The sequence below is a fragment of the Budorcas taxicolor genome, chromosome 1 (assembly GCF_023091745.1).
Source record: "Budorcas taxicolor isolate Tak-1 chromosome 1, Takin1.1, whole genome shotgun sequence".
In the NCBI taxonomy this organism is placed as follows: Eukaryota; Metazoa; Chordata; class Mammalia; order Artiodactyla; family Bovidae; genus Budorcas; species Budorcas taxicolor.
Genome location: NC_068910.1, coordinates 209,973,040 through 209,989,162, shown reverse-complemented (window position 1 = coordinate 209,989,162; position 16,123 = coordinate 209,973,040). Strand labels below are relative to the sequence as shown.

General features: G+C 50.2%; 1 protein-coding gene across 1 annotated transcript in view; it reads left to right on the top strand.

Annotated features, from left to right (window-relative positions):
• The first annotated feature begins 8,509 nt into the window (after window positions 1-8,509).
• The window catches only part of LSS (lanosterol synthase), a 30,155-nt gene continuing 22,541 nt past the window's right edge, over window positions 8,510-16,123 (top strand). Inside the window, exons 1-8 of the mRNA XM_052641896.1 lie at window positions 8,510-8,619; window positions 9,064-9,232; window positions 9,914-10,052; window positions 12,036-12,144; window positions 12,828-12,949; window positions 13,716-13,812; window positions 15,057-15,192; window positions 15,433-15,541. Coding sequence (XP_052497856.1) covers window positions 8,606-8,619; window positions 9,064-9,232; window positions 9,914-10,052; window positions 12,036-12,144; window positions 12,828-12,949; window positions 13,716-13,812; window positions 15,057-15,192; window positions 15,433-15,541 — 895 coding nt within the window. The 5' untranslated portion in view covers window positions 8,510-8,605. The remainder of the gene's footprint in view (window positions 8,620-9,063; window positions 9,233-9,913; window positions 10,053-12,035; window positions 12,145-12,827; window positions 12,950-13,715; window positions 13,813-15,056; window positions 15,193-15,432; window positions 15,542-16,123) is intronic.

The following is a 16,123-nucleotide window of genomic DNA, read 5'->3' as shown; positions in this document are numbered from 1 at the left end:
CAGTTGTCTTGTTTTCTCATTTGCTTGATTGTCTGTGTTCCTGGTTCTACTTCACCCAAACCTCTCGTCACTAAAGGTAAAGCTTCTGTCAACACTCCTGTGCATCAGGTAGTATGCTACTTCCATCGTCTTTTGGAAATGACCCTTTGGAAAACCCCCATCTTTGTGCCACACGTTGGACATTTCCTGGATTCTGAGTCATAATATCTGACTTGGTTTGCCTTCTCATTTTGATGGAGCTCATCTTTTAGAGCCTTCTGAGTTTGCATATCTAAAATGTCTTTAATTCTACCCTTACATTAGATTCATCATTTGAATGGAAATATAATTTTACATTGGAAATCGTTCCCCTATGTTTTGTTGTTGCTCAAAGTTTTAAAGATTATCTCTATCCCTGGTGGTCTCAAATTTCTCAACAACATGGTCAATGTATTGGTCTCCCTCCTCTATTCCCTGCCAAATTTATTGTGCTGGGCACAGAGTAGTTCTTTCCAATACTCTTTGCTGTGTAACAAACTACCCCAACCATAGGTTAAATTTGGGCAGCTTAAAGCTGGGCAGCTTTCTCTTGGGATCTCTCATGCAGTTGAAGTCAGATACTCCATGCATTGGCTGGGACTGTCGTTATCCAAAGTCTTGACTAAGCTGGATGTCCCAGACAACTCACTCATATAGCTGGCAGGTGATGTTGCACTATTGACTAGGGGCTCAGCTGGGGTTTTCAACCTGAGTAGCTATATGTGACCTCACCATGAGGCTTGGCTTCCTCACAGCAAGGTGGCCTCAGATAGGACTTCTCACATGGCATCTCAGGGCTTAAGTGCAAGTGTTCCAGTAAGGAAAATGGAAGCCCAGCTTTGGAATCTGTACAGGATCTCTACTGGTTAAAGGCAACTGGTTATAGATTCAAGGGATGGGGCATAGGTCCTATTTCTCAATGAGGATGAGTGGTAAGACCACATAGTAGAAGGGTATGTGAGATGGGAGATTTTGGAGGCTTCTTTAGAAAACATTCCATGCTTTTTCAATCCAGAAAATTCTCCACAATTCTGGGAATTTGGGGAAATTATTTAATGCATTCTTCCCCTCCACTACTTCCCTTAGGAACTCCTACTATTCAGATGTTTGACCACCTGTATTGATGCTCCAATTTCCTTTTTAATTTTTTAATATCTTCATCTTTTTATCTTACTATCCTAAAATTTCTCTATTTCTCTGTTTTAGTGACTTTAAAACTGCTGCCATATTATGAATCACTATATTGTACACCTTTATATAATATTGTACATTAACTATACTTCAATTTTAAGGAGTTAAAAAATTTTAAATTGCTGCCATATTTTTAATTTCTGAGAATTTTTTTTTCTTAATGTTTCTTATTAGAGACTTGTGCTCATTCACTCATTTATTTAGTGTATAATTTTGGAGTATTTACTATATGCCAGGCATTACTCCAGGTGCTGGAGATATAGCAACAAGTGAAACAGATTTCATCCCTCACAGAGGGCTTATATTTTCGTAGGGAGACAGGCAATAAACAAGACAAATATGCAAAACATTTGGCATGCTAATTGATGATAAGCACAGAAAAATAAGGCAGGGAGGGTTAGAATATGTCAGATGATTATTTTTTGTAATTCATTCATTTTTGACTGCACTAGTTGAGGTGAGCAGAGGGCTACTCTTGGTTGCAGTGCATGAGCTTCATATTGCAGTGGGTTCCCTTCTTGCAGAGCATAGGTTCTAGGGCACACCAACTCAGTAGTTGTGGTGCACAGGATTAGTTGCTCTGTGACTGGCGGAATCTTCCCAGATGAGGGATTGACCCCGCGTCCCCTACGTTGGCGGGCGGATTCTTATTCACTGTAGCACCAGGGAAGTCCACCAGATGATTCTTGTTTCATGGATGCGACATCCTATCTCTGAGGACATGTTTCTGTCGAAGTCTTCCACAACTTTCAATTATCTCAATTTCTCAAAATTTCCTTTTTCTGTACCTTCTGTTGCCTTTCATGTTAAAGGTCTTCCTTGAATGTCTGGCTCGTTGATGGAACTCTGAGGAGCTTGCTGGAAGCTCTATGTCAACTAATAGGCTTCTCTGCTTTTCCACTGGATCCCAGTTGTCAATGTTTGCAGGTCTTTTGTGGGAGCACCATTTGCTTCAGAGAAATCCTCCTACTGCCTGAAGCTATATGGCTAGTGGGAGAAGTGGAACTCCCATATGAGTGGAGACTTCTGTTCAACACCCTGCTTTCAGTGACCCTCAGCTATGCCTTGTGCCTGAGTTCACACCTGCTCTGACTCAACTGCAGCAGGCTTCCACCCAGGTAGGAGAAAGGATCTGTCACATTGCTTCTTATTCAAACTTTCCACCAGTTCTAATTTTTGCACCACCGGTTCATTGGCAAAAATGGTATTTTTTTCTGAAAGACTTTACCTCCACACATGGGTTTCAGCTTTCTCTGCCTTGCTAGGTCAGTTATTGAAAGTGAAAGTGGTAGTCACTCAGTTATGTTCAACTCTTTGTGACCCCCATGTAACCTGCTAGGCTCTTCAGTCCATGGGATTCTCCAGGCAAGAATACTGGAGTGGGTAGCCATTCCCTTTTCTAGGGAATCTTCCTAACCCAGGGATCGAACCCAGGTCTCTTGCATTGCAGCTGGATTCTTTACTGTCTCAGCCACCAGGGAAGCCCAAGTCAGTTTTTACTCCTTATTTTCCCAGCCTCTCTGATTTTGTTGACCTCTCTTTATGTGGTCCACTGGAGAAGGGAATGGCAAACCACTTCAGTATTCTTGCCTTGAGAACGCCATGAACAGTATGAAAAGGCAAAAAGATAGGACACTGAAAGATGAACTCCCCAGGTCGGTAGGTGCCCAATATGCTACTGGAGATCAGTGGAGAAAAAACTCCAGAAAAAATAGAAGGGATGGAGCCAAAGGAAAAACAACAACCAGTTGTGGATGGGACTGGTGATAGAAGCAAAGTTTGATGCTGTAAAGAGCAATATTGCATAGGAACCTGGAATGTTAGGTCCATGAATCAAGGCAAATTGGAAGTGGTCAAACAGGAGATGGCAAGAATGAACATCGACATTCTAGGAATCAGCAAACTAAGATGGATTGGAATGGGTGAATTTAACTCAGATGACCATTATATATCTACTACTGTGGGCAGGAATCCCTTAGAAGAAATGGAGTAGCCATCATGGTCAGCAAAAGAGTCCGAAATGCAGTGCTTGGATGCATTCTCAAAAACAACAGAATGATCTCTGTTCGGTTTCCAAGGCAAACCATTCAATATCAGAGTAATCCAAGTCTATGCCCCAACCAGTAATGCTGAAGAAGCTGAAGTTGAATAGTTCTGTGAAGACCTACAAGACCTAGAACTAACACCCCAAAAAGATGTCCTTTTCATTATAGGGGACTGGACTACAAAAGTAGGAAGTCAAGAAACACCTGGAGTAACAGGCAAATTTGGCCTTGGAGTACAGAATGCAGCAGGGCAAAGGCTAATAGAGTTCTGCCGAGAGAACACACTGGTCATAGCAAACACCCTCTTCCAAGAACACAAGAGAAGACTCCACACATGGACTTCACCAGATGGTCGACACCAAATTCAGATTGATTATATTCTTTGCAGCCAAAGATGGAGAAACTCTATACAGTCAGCAAAAACAAGACCGGGAGCCGACTGTGGCTCAGATCATGAACTCCTTATTGCAAAATTCAGCCTTAAATTGAAGAAAGTGGAGAAAACCACTAGACCATTCAGGTATGACCTAAATCAAATCCATTATGACTATATAGTGGAAGTGAGAAATAGATTTAAGGGACTAGATCTGATAGACAGAGTCCCTGATGAACTATGGACAGAGGTTCATGACATTGTACAGGAGACAGGAATCAAGACCATCCCCAAGAAAAAGAAATGCAAAAAAGCAAAATGGCTGTCTGAAGAGGCCTTACAAATAGCTGTGAAAAGAAGGGAAGTGAAAAGCAAAGGAGAAAAGGAAAGATACACCCATTTGAGTGCAGAGTTCCAAAGAATAGCAAGGAGAGATAAGAAAGCCTTCTTCAGCGATCCATGCAAAGAAATAGAGGAAAAGAACAGAATGGGAAAGACTAGAGATCCCTTCAAGAAAATTAGAGATACCAAGGGAACACTTTATGCAAAGATGGGCTCAATAAAGTACAGTAATGGTAGGGACCTAACAGAAGCAGACTATATTAAGAAGAGGTGACAGAATACACAGAAGAACTGTACAAAAAAGATCTTCCCAACCCAGATAATCATGATGGTGTGATCACTCACCTACAGCCAGACATCCTGGAATGTGAAGTCAAGTGGGCCTTAGGAAGCATCACTACTAACAAAGCTAGTGGTAATGGAATTCCAGTTGAGCTATTTCAAATCCTGAAAGATGATGCTTTGAAAGTGCTGCACTCAATATGCCAGCAAATTTGGAAGACTCAGCAGTGGCCACAGGACTTGAAAAGGTCATTTTTTATTCCAATCCCAAAGAAAGGCAATGCCAAAGAATGCTCAAACTACCACACAATTGCACTCATCTCACATGCTAGTAAAGTAATGCTTAAAATTATCCAAGTCAGGCTTCAGCAATATGTGAACTATGAACTTCCAGATGTTCAAGCTGGTTTTAGAAAAGGCAGAGGAACCAGAGATCCAGTTGCCAACATCCCCTGGATCATGGAAAAAGCAAGAGAGTTCCAGAAAAACATCTATTTCTGCTTTATTGACCAAAGCCTTTGACTGTGTGGATCACAATAAACTGTGGAAAATTCTGAAAGAGATGGGAATACCAGACCACCTGACCTGCCTCTTGAGAAACCTGTATGCAGGTGAGGAAGCAACAGTTAGAACTGGACATGGAACAACAGACTGGTTCCAAATAGGAAAAGGAGCACGTCAAGGCTGTATATTGTCACCCTGCTTATTGAACTTCTATGCAGAGTACATCATGAGAAACGCTGGGCTGGAATCAAGATTGCCAGGAGAAATATCATAACCTCAGATATGCAGATGACACCACCCGTATGGCAGAAAGTGAAGAACTAAACAGCCTCTTGATGAAAGTAAAAGAGGAGAGTGAAAAAGGTGGCTTAAAGTTCAACATTCAGAAAACGAAGATCATGGCATCTGGTCCCATCACTTCATGGGAAATAGATGGGGAAACAGTGGAAACAGTGGCTGACTTTATTTTTATTTTTCTAGGCTCCAAAATCACTGCAGATGATGATTGCAGCCATGAAATTAAAAGACGCTTACTCCTTGGAAGGAAAGTTATGACCAACCTAGATAGCATATTAAAAAGCAGAGACATTACTTTGTCAACAAAGGTCCGTCTAGTCAATGCTATGGTTTTTCCAGTGGTCATGTATGGATGTGAGAGTTGGACTATAAAGAAAGTTGAGCGCCGAAGAATTGATGCTTTTGAACTGCGGTGTTGGAGAAGACTCTTGAGAGTCCCCTGGACGGCAAGGAGATCCAACCAGTCCATCCTAAAGGAAATCAGTCCTCGGTGTTCATTGGAAGGACTGATGTTGAAGGTGAAACTTCAATACTTTGGCCACCTGATATGAAGAGCTGAATCATTTGAAAAGACCCTGATGCTGGGAAAGAGTGAGGGCAGGAGGAGAAGGGGACGACAGAGGATGAGATGGTTGGATGGCATCACCAAATCAATGGACATGGGTTTGGGTGAACTCCAGGAGTTGGTGATGGACAGGGAGGTCTGGCGTGCTGTGGTTCATGTGGTTGCAAAGAGTCGGACACGACTGAGTGACTGAACTGAACTTGTTTATTGGTGCTTCCTCTCCAATACTTTTACTATGCATTTTTATCTCTTATTACTTTATGTAAGTAGGGTTTAAGTAGGAAATGGTACTTAATGCCTGTGCTCAGTCTGATATGTTTAACTGGAAATTCCCACTCCCCCCCTCCACCCCCACCCCTTTTTAACTGCCACTGGGCTTTTCTTCTCACATCTGAGATTGCTCTTGTCAGTCAGTCACCAGTAAATTGTTTGGTACATCTAGTCACCAATTCTCAGACCTAATTTTATAATCTTTGCACAGATCACCATCTCTTCTGGCTTCCCTGGGTCCACATTTCCCTAGTTTTTCTCCTCTCTTTGACAATTCCTTCTCCTCTAGATTGGAAATTGTTGCTGCCCTCAGACTGATCCTGGAAATTCTTCTCTGAAATATTTATGCCCTAGTTGATTTCATCCATTCTTATGTTTCCAAATATCAACTGAAAACAGACCACTCCCCAATTTGTGTTTCTAGTCTTGTCCTCTCTCTTGAATGCCAGCCTATTCAACCTGTCCACTTTGAATGTCTAATGGGCATCTCTGTCTTAACATGTCCCTAATCTAAGTTGAAAGCTTTCCCTAAGCCTTCTCTACTTTAGAAGTGACAGTACTATATGCCCAGTTGTCCAAGCCAAAACTCTCAGTCTTCTGTGTCCTATTTATTAAACAAGATGGAATTGGTAGGGTGCAAGTAAAGAGAAGCATTGTTTTCTCGTGACTGTCCCTGGAAACTCTTATCTGTGATTCTCAGATAGATTTTATAGGTTTTTTCCTTTCTATCTTAGAAATTTAAAAAAAAGGATTATATATTGCTCATAAAAATCCAGTCCAGTAAAATACCAACACTCAAAGTCCACACCAATTGAAATCAGTTTGAGATGTCCACATAGGCTGGAGTCCTTATTCCCATGCTTTGTGTTTCCACATGGAAGTACATCCCTGGAGAAAAACTTCCAGCTTTTTCCCCACTCCCAGGAAGTGTGTATTAGAAAATTCGGGGGTATAGAACAGAATTTCAGGCTCTTCTGGTACACTTTCTGGGATCAATAGGCTGACAGGCATCTTTTCATAGGCACTTGGCTCCATGGTGCTTCGTGGGGCAGCTCTGTGGAAGATACAGTGGTCCCCCTCAGCCAGAGGCTGAGAGGTAGATGTGTATGATTTAGAGGTGGAAGTAGCTGGCCATCTTGTCAGTCTAAGCCATGCCTTCCAAACTATAGTTTTTTCTCTGTAGCAAGGCTGGTAATTTGATATCCATTCCTCTTACTGCTATGTCTTCTTCATTGGTTTCTGAACTGGGATAGGAGGAGGCAAGTGTCTTTACTGACTGTCTACTAGCCTGATATTCCATTAGGGGAAATGTACATGTGTTTTCTTTTGCAAGCCCCCCCCCCCCCCCCCCCCCCCCCCCCCCCCCCCCCCGCCGCCCTTCTCTGGCTTGCTGAGATTCATGGCATGGGGATAGGACTCAAGGGATGGGTACAGAAAAACTCACTTGACTGGAGAAACTGACATGATGGTCAGAGCTTCTGTCAGGAAGATGAAGAAACGGTGGGGCTGTCTGTGAGTTCCTGAAGAGTTGCCTTTGGAACCTCAGTGTCTGCACAATTTCCTCCAACTCCATGGAGCCCCTGGCTCCTGCTGCACACCCTGAGACCATTTTACCGCCAACCATCCCATTCCCAGTCCTTTCAGCATGTTCTCACTTTTCTCTCCCTTCCTTTTACAGTCCAGGCCTTCCACATTTACTTACACTGGAACTGCAAAACTGTTAGGCTCCCTTCTGAGTGACCCAAGCTCTCTCAGTGTGGCTTCCTCCCTGGGCAAATAAGTGCTTGGCATCTGTACCTTGAAAGCCCCACAGCAAAGCATCCTCAAAGATGCACTGCCCCTTGCAGTCAGCACCAGCCTGTCATCTGTCCCCTTCTGTCGTCTCCTCATGTCCTTTCCCCTCTTCTGTCGTCTCCCTTCTCCTGTCATTTTCCCTCTCCTCTCGTCTCTCCTCTCCTGTCCTTTCCCCTCTCCTGTCGTCTCTCCTGTCAGTCTCTCTGGTGTCATCTCCCTTCAAGTGTCATCTCCCCTCCTGTCAGCCGCCCTACCATCATCTCTCTCCTGTGAATTCCTCTCAGGAGCTCTCCAGCAACCTTTCTCCTTCGGACGCCTCCCCCCACCCCGCTCCCAACCCCCGCCCGCGTCGAGCCCTCGGCGGGATCCCGCGGCCACGTCTCCCCTCACTCACTCACCTACAGCCTCCGACCTCGGGCACTTCCTCAAAGGCACTCGCCGCTCTCCAAGCCCTTTGTCTTCTGGTCTTGGGTGGGACCCTTCTCAGGGGTCAGTCTTAGGCGCCCCTTGGTGGCTTCGTCCAGGCGCTTTGCTCCACAGATAGCTCCGAGGCTGACAGAATGTGGCTGCAGGCGTGACAGGCAAGTCGCGTCCCTCCTGGACTCGCCCGCTCACCAAGCCCGGCTCACCAAGCCCCGCTCACCGACGCGCCCCCACCCACCGACGCAGCCCCGCCCACTCACTTCCTCGCCCCGCCCCCAGATCCTCCTCTGTCCTTGTACTTAGGCTCCGCCCCCACTGCTCCGAGGGTCGCGCTCCACCACTGAGGTAGCCGGGCACGCCTCAGGCCCACCCTCCCTGTGCTCTGATTGGCTGCGTGGGCATCTGGCCACCGCGCACGCCAGTCGGCAGAGACGAAAGACTTCGCCGGCTAGTCCAGGTGCTGGGCCCAGGTTGCCGGGAATCAGGAGCGCGGCAGCGGTCATGACGGAGGGCACGTGAGTCCCCGCGCCCCCCAAGAAGGGAGAGCGTGGTCGGGGGCGCCGAGGAAGGGGTCTCATCGGGTCGAGGGCTTCCAGCCTGGCTGCTGCACCCTCCGGTCCAGCCCGGCGTCTGTGGAGACCTGCGGCACCAGCCTTGGGGGGCGGTGAGGGACAAGCTCTCCTTCGGAGGCGTCGCCCGAGGGCCTTCTGGGGCTGGGCTGGGGTGAGCCGGGTGGGGCCGGGGGTCGGGGTGGGGGCGAGGCCGTGGGCGGCCGTCCGGTGGCAGGTGTCTCCTCTCCCGGAGAAATAATGGCGCGATGTGTAGGTGCAGAAGCGCCTCTAGAGGGTTTTTATTTTGCAAGAGTCTGCTGGTAGGTTGTTGGGGTGAAAGAGTAAGTTCGTTGCGCCTCTGGCCTCTGACCAGGTCAGAGCAGGTCACTTGAGCATGATCTTTTCTAGGTGTCTGCGTCGGAGAGGGGGACCCTATAAGACAGAGCCTGCCACAGACCTCAGTCGCTGGCGGCTCAGCAATAAGGTTGGGAGACAGACATGGACCTACTTTCAAGAAGAAGAAGATCCTGGCCGAGAGCAGTCTGGCCTGGAAGCTCACCTCTTGGGACTGGATACAGTAAGTGTTGATTCTGCTAGTCCCATGCAGTGTCTGGGACACCATCAGAAACTTGCGTCCCTCCCTTCTTAGTAAGGAGCACCAGGAACCAGCAGGGAGCTTTAAACAACTAGATGTAAAGGGTATTTTTTTCTTTCTTGAAAAGAATGGATGTGTAATGTGTACTTGTGTCGCATGTCACCAAAGCTGATTCCTACAGGAGTTAACTGGGTAAACACAGAACATGAAGCCCCTTTGCTTCAATCCCTTTATCACTAAGCTGGGTGTAAAAAACAGCTCTAACTTTGTTTTTATTCAGAAAAAGAAGTTTTTGATCCAGCGAATTTCACGAGAAATTCAGTTAGAGAGTATGACATATAAATGAGGTCTCCCTGTCACTGTGCCATCCTGTGGCCCCTGCCCGAGAGAGGTGTGAGTTCTAGGTCTGAGTCCCACACTCTTGGGCACCTGGTTTATTTAAGATGTCTTGGAGAAGTTGTGAATAAATTTGAAAATATGTGACTGGAACACAGAACTGTGAGGGAGATTGGCAATACCATCATCAGAATTTTAGGCTTTGAAACAGCTGAAACTTTCAAAGTAATTCAGGTTTGTTACTTTGACTTGCTGTCTAAATGCCGAGGGTTCCTCTGGCCTAGCTGCAGATCCTTCAGCTCTCATCTCTTTTTTTCTTCTTTGCAGAAGAGTTTCTTTAAGGACTTGCCAAAAGCGCACACAGCCCGCAAGGGGGCTCTGAATGGGGTGACATTTTACGCTGCACTGCAGGCTGAGGATGGGCATTGGGCGGGTGATTACGGTGGCCCACTCTTCCTCCTGCCAGGTAGGAAGGTGCTGTTGTGGCTTGTGGGTAAGACATCCTTGAGATCCTGGCTTGATCCGGTTCAGGCCTTTGTTGAACATCTGTGATGTGAGTGAATGAACAGGTGAAAAACCAGGAGCTTACATAGAAAAGGTCTGGGGAGGGTTGCCTTGTGCCTGAGTTGTCCTGATGTTGTTGCTGAGGGATGGGAGCGAAGGCTCAGATAGCTAGTGTTCTGAAAAAGGAAGCAAGGGTACTTCGGGAGGTGCGGGGAGGCTCTGGAGTCCCCGTGCAGAGCAGGGGCATCCATGGAGGGCCTGGCCTGTGGAAAGGTGCAGAGGTGGGCAGGGTGGTGGGTGGGGAACTTTAAGTCCCGTGTAGGCAGCTTGCACGTCTGAACTCACTGGAAGGCTTGGCCAAGAGAGCTCAGTTGGAAGCTGTAGGTGGAGGTTGGTGAGCTGTAGGATAACTGCAGTTGCATCTCCCGGGTCCTCAACTGGTTTGGCTAGATCAGACTGTGCTGCATCCTGGGAACATTTCTCTAAAGCAGTATGGGACATTCCTTTTATGAATTTCTAGGAGTCCATCAAGCTCCCATGTCTGCTTTGACTCCAAGCCCTGTTGTCTCCTGGACTGTTCAGCGTTGTATTCCTGTCCAGGGACCCATGGGCCTGTCCTTGAGGGCAAGTCATTGGGCTTTCTTCCCTTGGTCCCACCTGGAGCCTGTTGAGACTTTTCTCAGGGGTCTTTGTAGGGAGGCAGTGACTGTACTGGCTCGGTGTGACCCTGGGCAAGGTGACAGAACTGCACCATGCCTTGGCTGACTCATCTGTGACGTGGGGACGATGGGAACTGGGTTTGGTCATATGTGCATAGCACCAGGCACTCAGTAGGCGACAGGTCATGGGGATGCTGCATTGGTTTGTGCTTGCTGCTGCAGCTCTGGGCTCGGCCTGCTGCCCCCCTCTTCTCACCCCCACCCCCTCGACCCCCTGCAGGCTGTAGGGTGGGGCTTTCCTCTCTCCCTCTGGACTCCAGACAGACCATCTTTCTCAGGTTAACACTGGCCTGTTTTGGGGTACTGTCTCAGGGTTCTTCCATGGCTGGCTGAAATTTGGTCTTTTTCTGCTTTAGTTTGGAGAACACTCCTGGAGGCCATGACTCTGTGTGGCTGGTGCTGCACTGAGCATCACCGTGGTGATCATTGACTCTGGGGTTAGACCTCCTGGGCTTCAGCCCCGGCCCCACCAGTTAGGGGCTGTGCCTCAGTTTCCTTGACTGTAAGATGAGGAAGCCACAGGCACTGCTTCCTGCTTGTGTGTTTCACTGTCTTGAGAGCATCATACTTGTTACAAAAGGAGATGGACTTTTTCCTATGAACCTCTGTGGTGTCTGTGTGGCTGTGTCTGCTGGGGCTTCTCATGCCTCTGGCCAGAGTCAGGGATCCATTCCACAACACGTTGCTGCTGGGGCCTGCCTGAGACCCCACGGGCTCAGTGCCATGAGCATGTGGCTGATGAAGTCAAGGCCAAGGGTAGAGTGGAGGGGGAGGAGGTGGGGAGCCTTTGAACACCATGCTCAGGAGGGGCAGGCTGAGAACAGAAGGTTCTTTGTGGGTATTATTTATAGTTGTCCATCTCTCAAAGTGACATGTGCAATTAAAACATTTAATAAAATGGGAATATGTAAATATAAGCAAGTAAACATTGCCCCATCCAGGGATGGTCCATTTGGGGTTTCTTTCCCAGCTGGCATGTCAGTAGCGTGGGACCCTGGAGTGGCTGGTGGGTTCTGCACCCCACGCAGTGTGTGTCACGTGTGCTGTTGCCACTGCTCCTGGGGCCCTGGTTCCCAAGTCCCTGATGGGGTGGGGAGGAATAGCCTTCCCAGGCTTGTTTGCACAAGCCGGGGCCGAGCAGAGAGCTCCCTGTTGTGTGGGGTTCCCAGGGTCTCGGGCTTAGAAGTGCTGAGTCCCCGCTAAGGAATATCTGTTCTGCCCCACAGGCCTCCTGATCACATGCCATGTGGCGCACATCCCTCTGCCGGCCGGATACCAAGAAGAAATTATACGGTACCTGCGGTCTGTGCAGCTCCCTGACGGCGGCTGGGGCCTGTGAGTCTGCCTGACCCTGGGTCATGGCATGTGTGTGTTTGCCTGTGCACATGAGTTCTTATGTGAGAGATGTGCCTGTTGGTGGGGAGTTACCGTAGCTGTGGGCTGGGAGTACGCAGGGAAAGAGCCTGGCAGGAGGGAATTGGGCTGGGGGCTCCATGCAGGCGGGTCCAGGTTTCCCTGGTGCTTCTTATCTGGCAGCTGGGGCATGGGCCCATCCTGGGCTTGCTGACTCCATACTGGCAGCCTCCATTATAGAATCCTGGGAGGACAGCTCAGCTCTGCTCACCTCCTGGAAGGAGTCGTGGGCGTCTCGAGCTTGGGATCCCAGCCCTCTGGCCTGTGGCCCTGGGGCAGACAGGATCTCGCCAGTGCCCTTTCCCACCTGCTGGCTGCCTCTGGAGTGTGCTCTGTGGGCCTCAGTGTTGTAGAGTCTTAGCTGAGTCACTGCCACACGACACTGGTCCTGTCGATTCAGTGTGAGAAGTGGACAGAGGAGGCAGGCAGGCTTGGGGAGCAGTTTGGAACAGAGGTGCAGGAGCTCTTACTGGAGTCTGCCTGTTGTAGATGTTTCTTGTGTAGTTATGTCATTCTTGATTTGCTGAGGAAACTTAACGAAAGCATTGCTTAATTTCTTAAGTAATGGAAGACATCATTTTCTCATCTGCCTCCTTCTGCCGTAGGCACATTGAAGGCAAGTCCACAGTATTTGGAACTGCGCTCAACTATGTGTCTTTGAGAATTCTGGGTGTGGGGCCTGACGATCCTGACCTGGTGCGAGCCCGGAACCTTCTTCACAAGAAAGGTACCCCCTGCGCAGAACACACAGGCAGTAAAGAGGTCGTGTTACCTCAGTGTAAGGAGGGCTCACAAATGGGAACTAATAATAGACAGGTGCAAGGAAGGCATCAAAGCAGGAGTAGGAGGAAGCTGTCTGCCCTTACCAGTAAAATTTCAGAGCACAAATTAAGGTTGCCGTGTTTCACAGTTCTGTTCCACAAATCAGCATGGACTCATGAAGGACATGCTGGCGCATTGCTTGCGGGAGTGTGCCTTTCCAGAGGGCAGCGGGGCCGCACGTGTGGGGTGGAGCTGGTGGAATTCTGCTCGCCCCGCCGCCTGCTCTACTGTGTGCTTGGCGGCATTCCTAGTGGTGGCTGCTCTCCCCTCGCCCTGGGAGGCCCTTCCGCTCCTGCTGCTCAGAGACCATCCACTGCTGCCCTGGCCCGCTTGCCCGCCTGCCTGCCCCTCACAGACATGCCTCACGCTGTTCATGCTTCCAGCTTTGCACTCACACACCAGAGGGCCTTCCTGTTGGCACCTTGAAGCCCCTTCCTGGCTCAGGGCTTTGCCTGCACTGCTTTGTGTTCCTGGGGGCAGGGGAGACACGCTTGTTCTGGGGAAGCTGTCTGTTCCAGCCGATGGTCATGGTGTGGGTGGTCTGAGGGCTCTGGAACCTGCTCAGCACAAGGGGGAGAAGACCCTCAGCAGCCTGTTGGCTGACGGGCTCTGTTCCTCAGGGCCTCCTCTTTAGCCAGAGGCCGTTAATGGGGTCTGTGCTCTGCCTCCAGGTGGTGCCGTGTTCATCCCCTCCTGGGGGAAGTTTTGGTTGGCTGTCCTGAACGTGTACAGCTGGGAAGGCCTCAATACACTGTTTCCAGAAATGTGGTATGTGCCCCACTACAGTCAGTTTGGTGGCCGAGTCAGCAGTGTCTTAGCAAGTGGAGTGACACTGCCTGGGCCACTCGCTGCCTGTTCGTCAGATATGGAACTGTCCATTCAGTGGTGTGGGTGGTGTTAGGCTCCTGGCAGAACCCGTGCTTGGCTGACAGAGGAGAGAAGGGGGTTCCCAGTTGGGCAGGAGGGAGGGAGGTACAGTGGGGTTGGGTCCTCAGCAGGTGGGTTGGTCCTGCCTGACTGCTTCCAGAGCCACTGGGGTAGGGAATGAAGCGCTGGCTTTGCTGCACAGGTGGCTGTAATTGTGTTGTTATAGACACTCTGAGCACCTGTGGAAACTGAACGAAGGTGACAGCCATGCAGCCCTCCCCAGCCAGGGTTGGGGTGTGCATGCTGTCTTACTGCCCGCCTTCTAGTTGTTTGCCAGTGAATGTTTAAGTTGATCCCAGACATCCTATTTTCCTTGTGAACACTTCAGTGTGTATATTTGAAAGATGAGAATTTTCCTTTCAGCAGAACTGTAATGCTGTTTAAAAACTCAGCAAAATCAACATTCATTCCATATTGTGTGAAGCCTATTAGCTGGCTATTGTAAGCATTTTGTGAATATCTCATGAAAGCTGTGGATGTGTCCAGAACACATCCATATACATCTAAGCACCCCGGTATCACCCGCAGGAGGTGAGGTCCCTGGGGCGGCAGCTGTCAGAGACCCCTCGCACACGTGGTCTGAGGCTGAAAGGGGAGGGTGGAGACCGCCCAGGTGCTCAGCCGCCTGGCAGGCTGCAGAGCTGTGCCCACATCAGGCTGGGTGTCTGGGCAAAGCACAGCAGGGGCAATGGTCAGAGTTGGTTAGACTTGAGGAGACATGGCAGTCCTGAAGGTTTTTAGGTAAGAACTTTTAATTTTGAAATAGTTTTCAATCCCCAGAAAAGCTGCAAAGATAGTCCAGAGCATCTCTTGTAGACCCCTCACTCGGCATCTCTGTGGTTAAGGGTTTCTGTTTCTGTGACATGTTGGTCACGGCCGGGAACTCACAAGCTCCCTGACCCATTAGGGGCCGCGTCTCCTGGCATTAGGAGGCACTGGAGGGGTTGTTGGCTACTGCGGACTGCACCCCTCAGGAGCTTGGTGAAGCGTTGAGGGCTGTGCCCACTTGGCTGGAGACAGCCCTGCCTCCGGTGTCCAAAGGCTGAAACAGTTGCTGGGGGCCCACTGACATACTCTGCCCCTAGGCTGTTTCCTGACTGGATGCCCGCACATCCCTCCACGATCTGGTGCCACTGTCGGCAGGTGTACCTGCCCATGGCCTACTGCTACAGCACCCGGCTGAGTGCCGAGGAGGGCCCGCTGGTCCAGAGTCTCCGCCAGGTAAGCCTGACCACACATGCCAGCCCGAGTGTAGCCCCGCCCCATGTCCCTGAATGACTGCCCGGCGGGGCGCGGGGGGGCGCCGCTATGCTGTTCTATCGGTCCAGTGAGCCCTGGGAAGCGTCCTGGGATGGACTTGGGGAGGCTGTGCTCATCAGGGTCTGCCCGGGAGCGGAGCAGGGACGGGGGCAGGGGGCCCAGGGCCCAGCAGGTCCAGGCTGAGGCGCCACCTGCCTGCAGGAGCTCTACCTGGAGGACTACAGCTGCATCGACTGGGTGGCGCACAGGAACAGCGTGGCCCCGGACGATCTGTACACGCCGCACAGCTGGCTGCTCCACGTAGTGTACGGTGGGTATCCCCCCGGTACTCCCTTCCCAGGCTGGCTGGGACCCTGGAGTCAGGGGACACCTGAAGTGATAGGAAGGGACACTGCTCCTCAAAGGGTCTCCTGCCCTTCTCACCATCCGGTTTTGGGGTCCTGTGGGGACGACGGGGGCCGGCCTTGCACAGCTCATGTCGAGCAGACCCGCCTGGCACTCGGGCTCCTGGACAGAGGATTCGGAGCCTAGGGCCTTGAGGGGCCGGGGGTATCTCCTCTGTGGAACAGAAGGGGCGGTCCCCAGAGCCCCGTCTAGGCCCGGCTCCCGTGGATCCTTCTGCCCACTCAGAGCCGAGCGCCTCCTGGTGGTGCTGTGTGAGCAAGAGGCATGTTCCCCTTAGCTCTTCCGCTCATCTCCCCCGCCCCCTGCACTCCGCCCCTTCCGCTCGTCCCCCTACCCCCCGCCCGCACACCTGTCTGCTCCCCACCCCCCTCCCTGCTCATCTCCAGCTTGTCCACTCACTCGTTCCCTCGCTGCAGGATGCTGGGGTGGGAGGTGAGGGGCGTGGCACAGCCGCCCAGGTAGGCAGGTAGGGGCAGAGGCTGCTTGC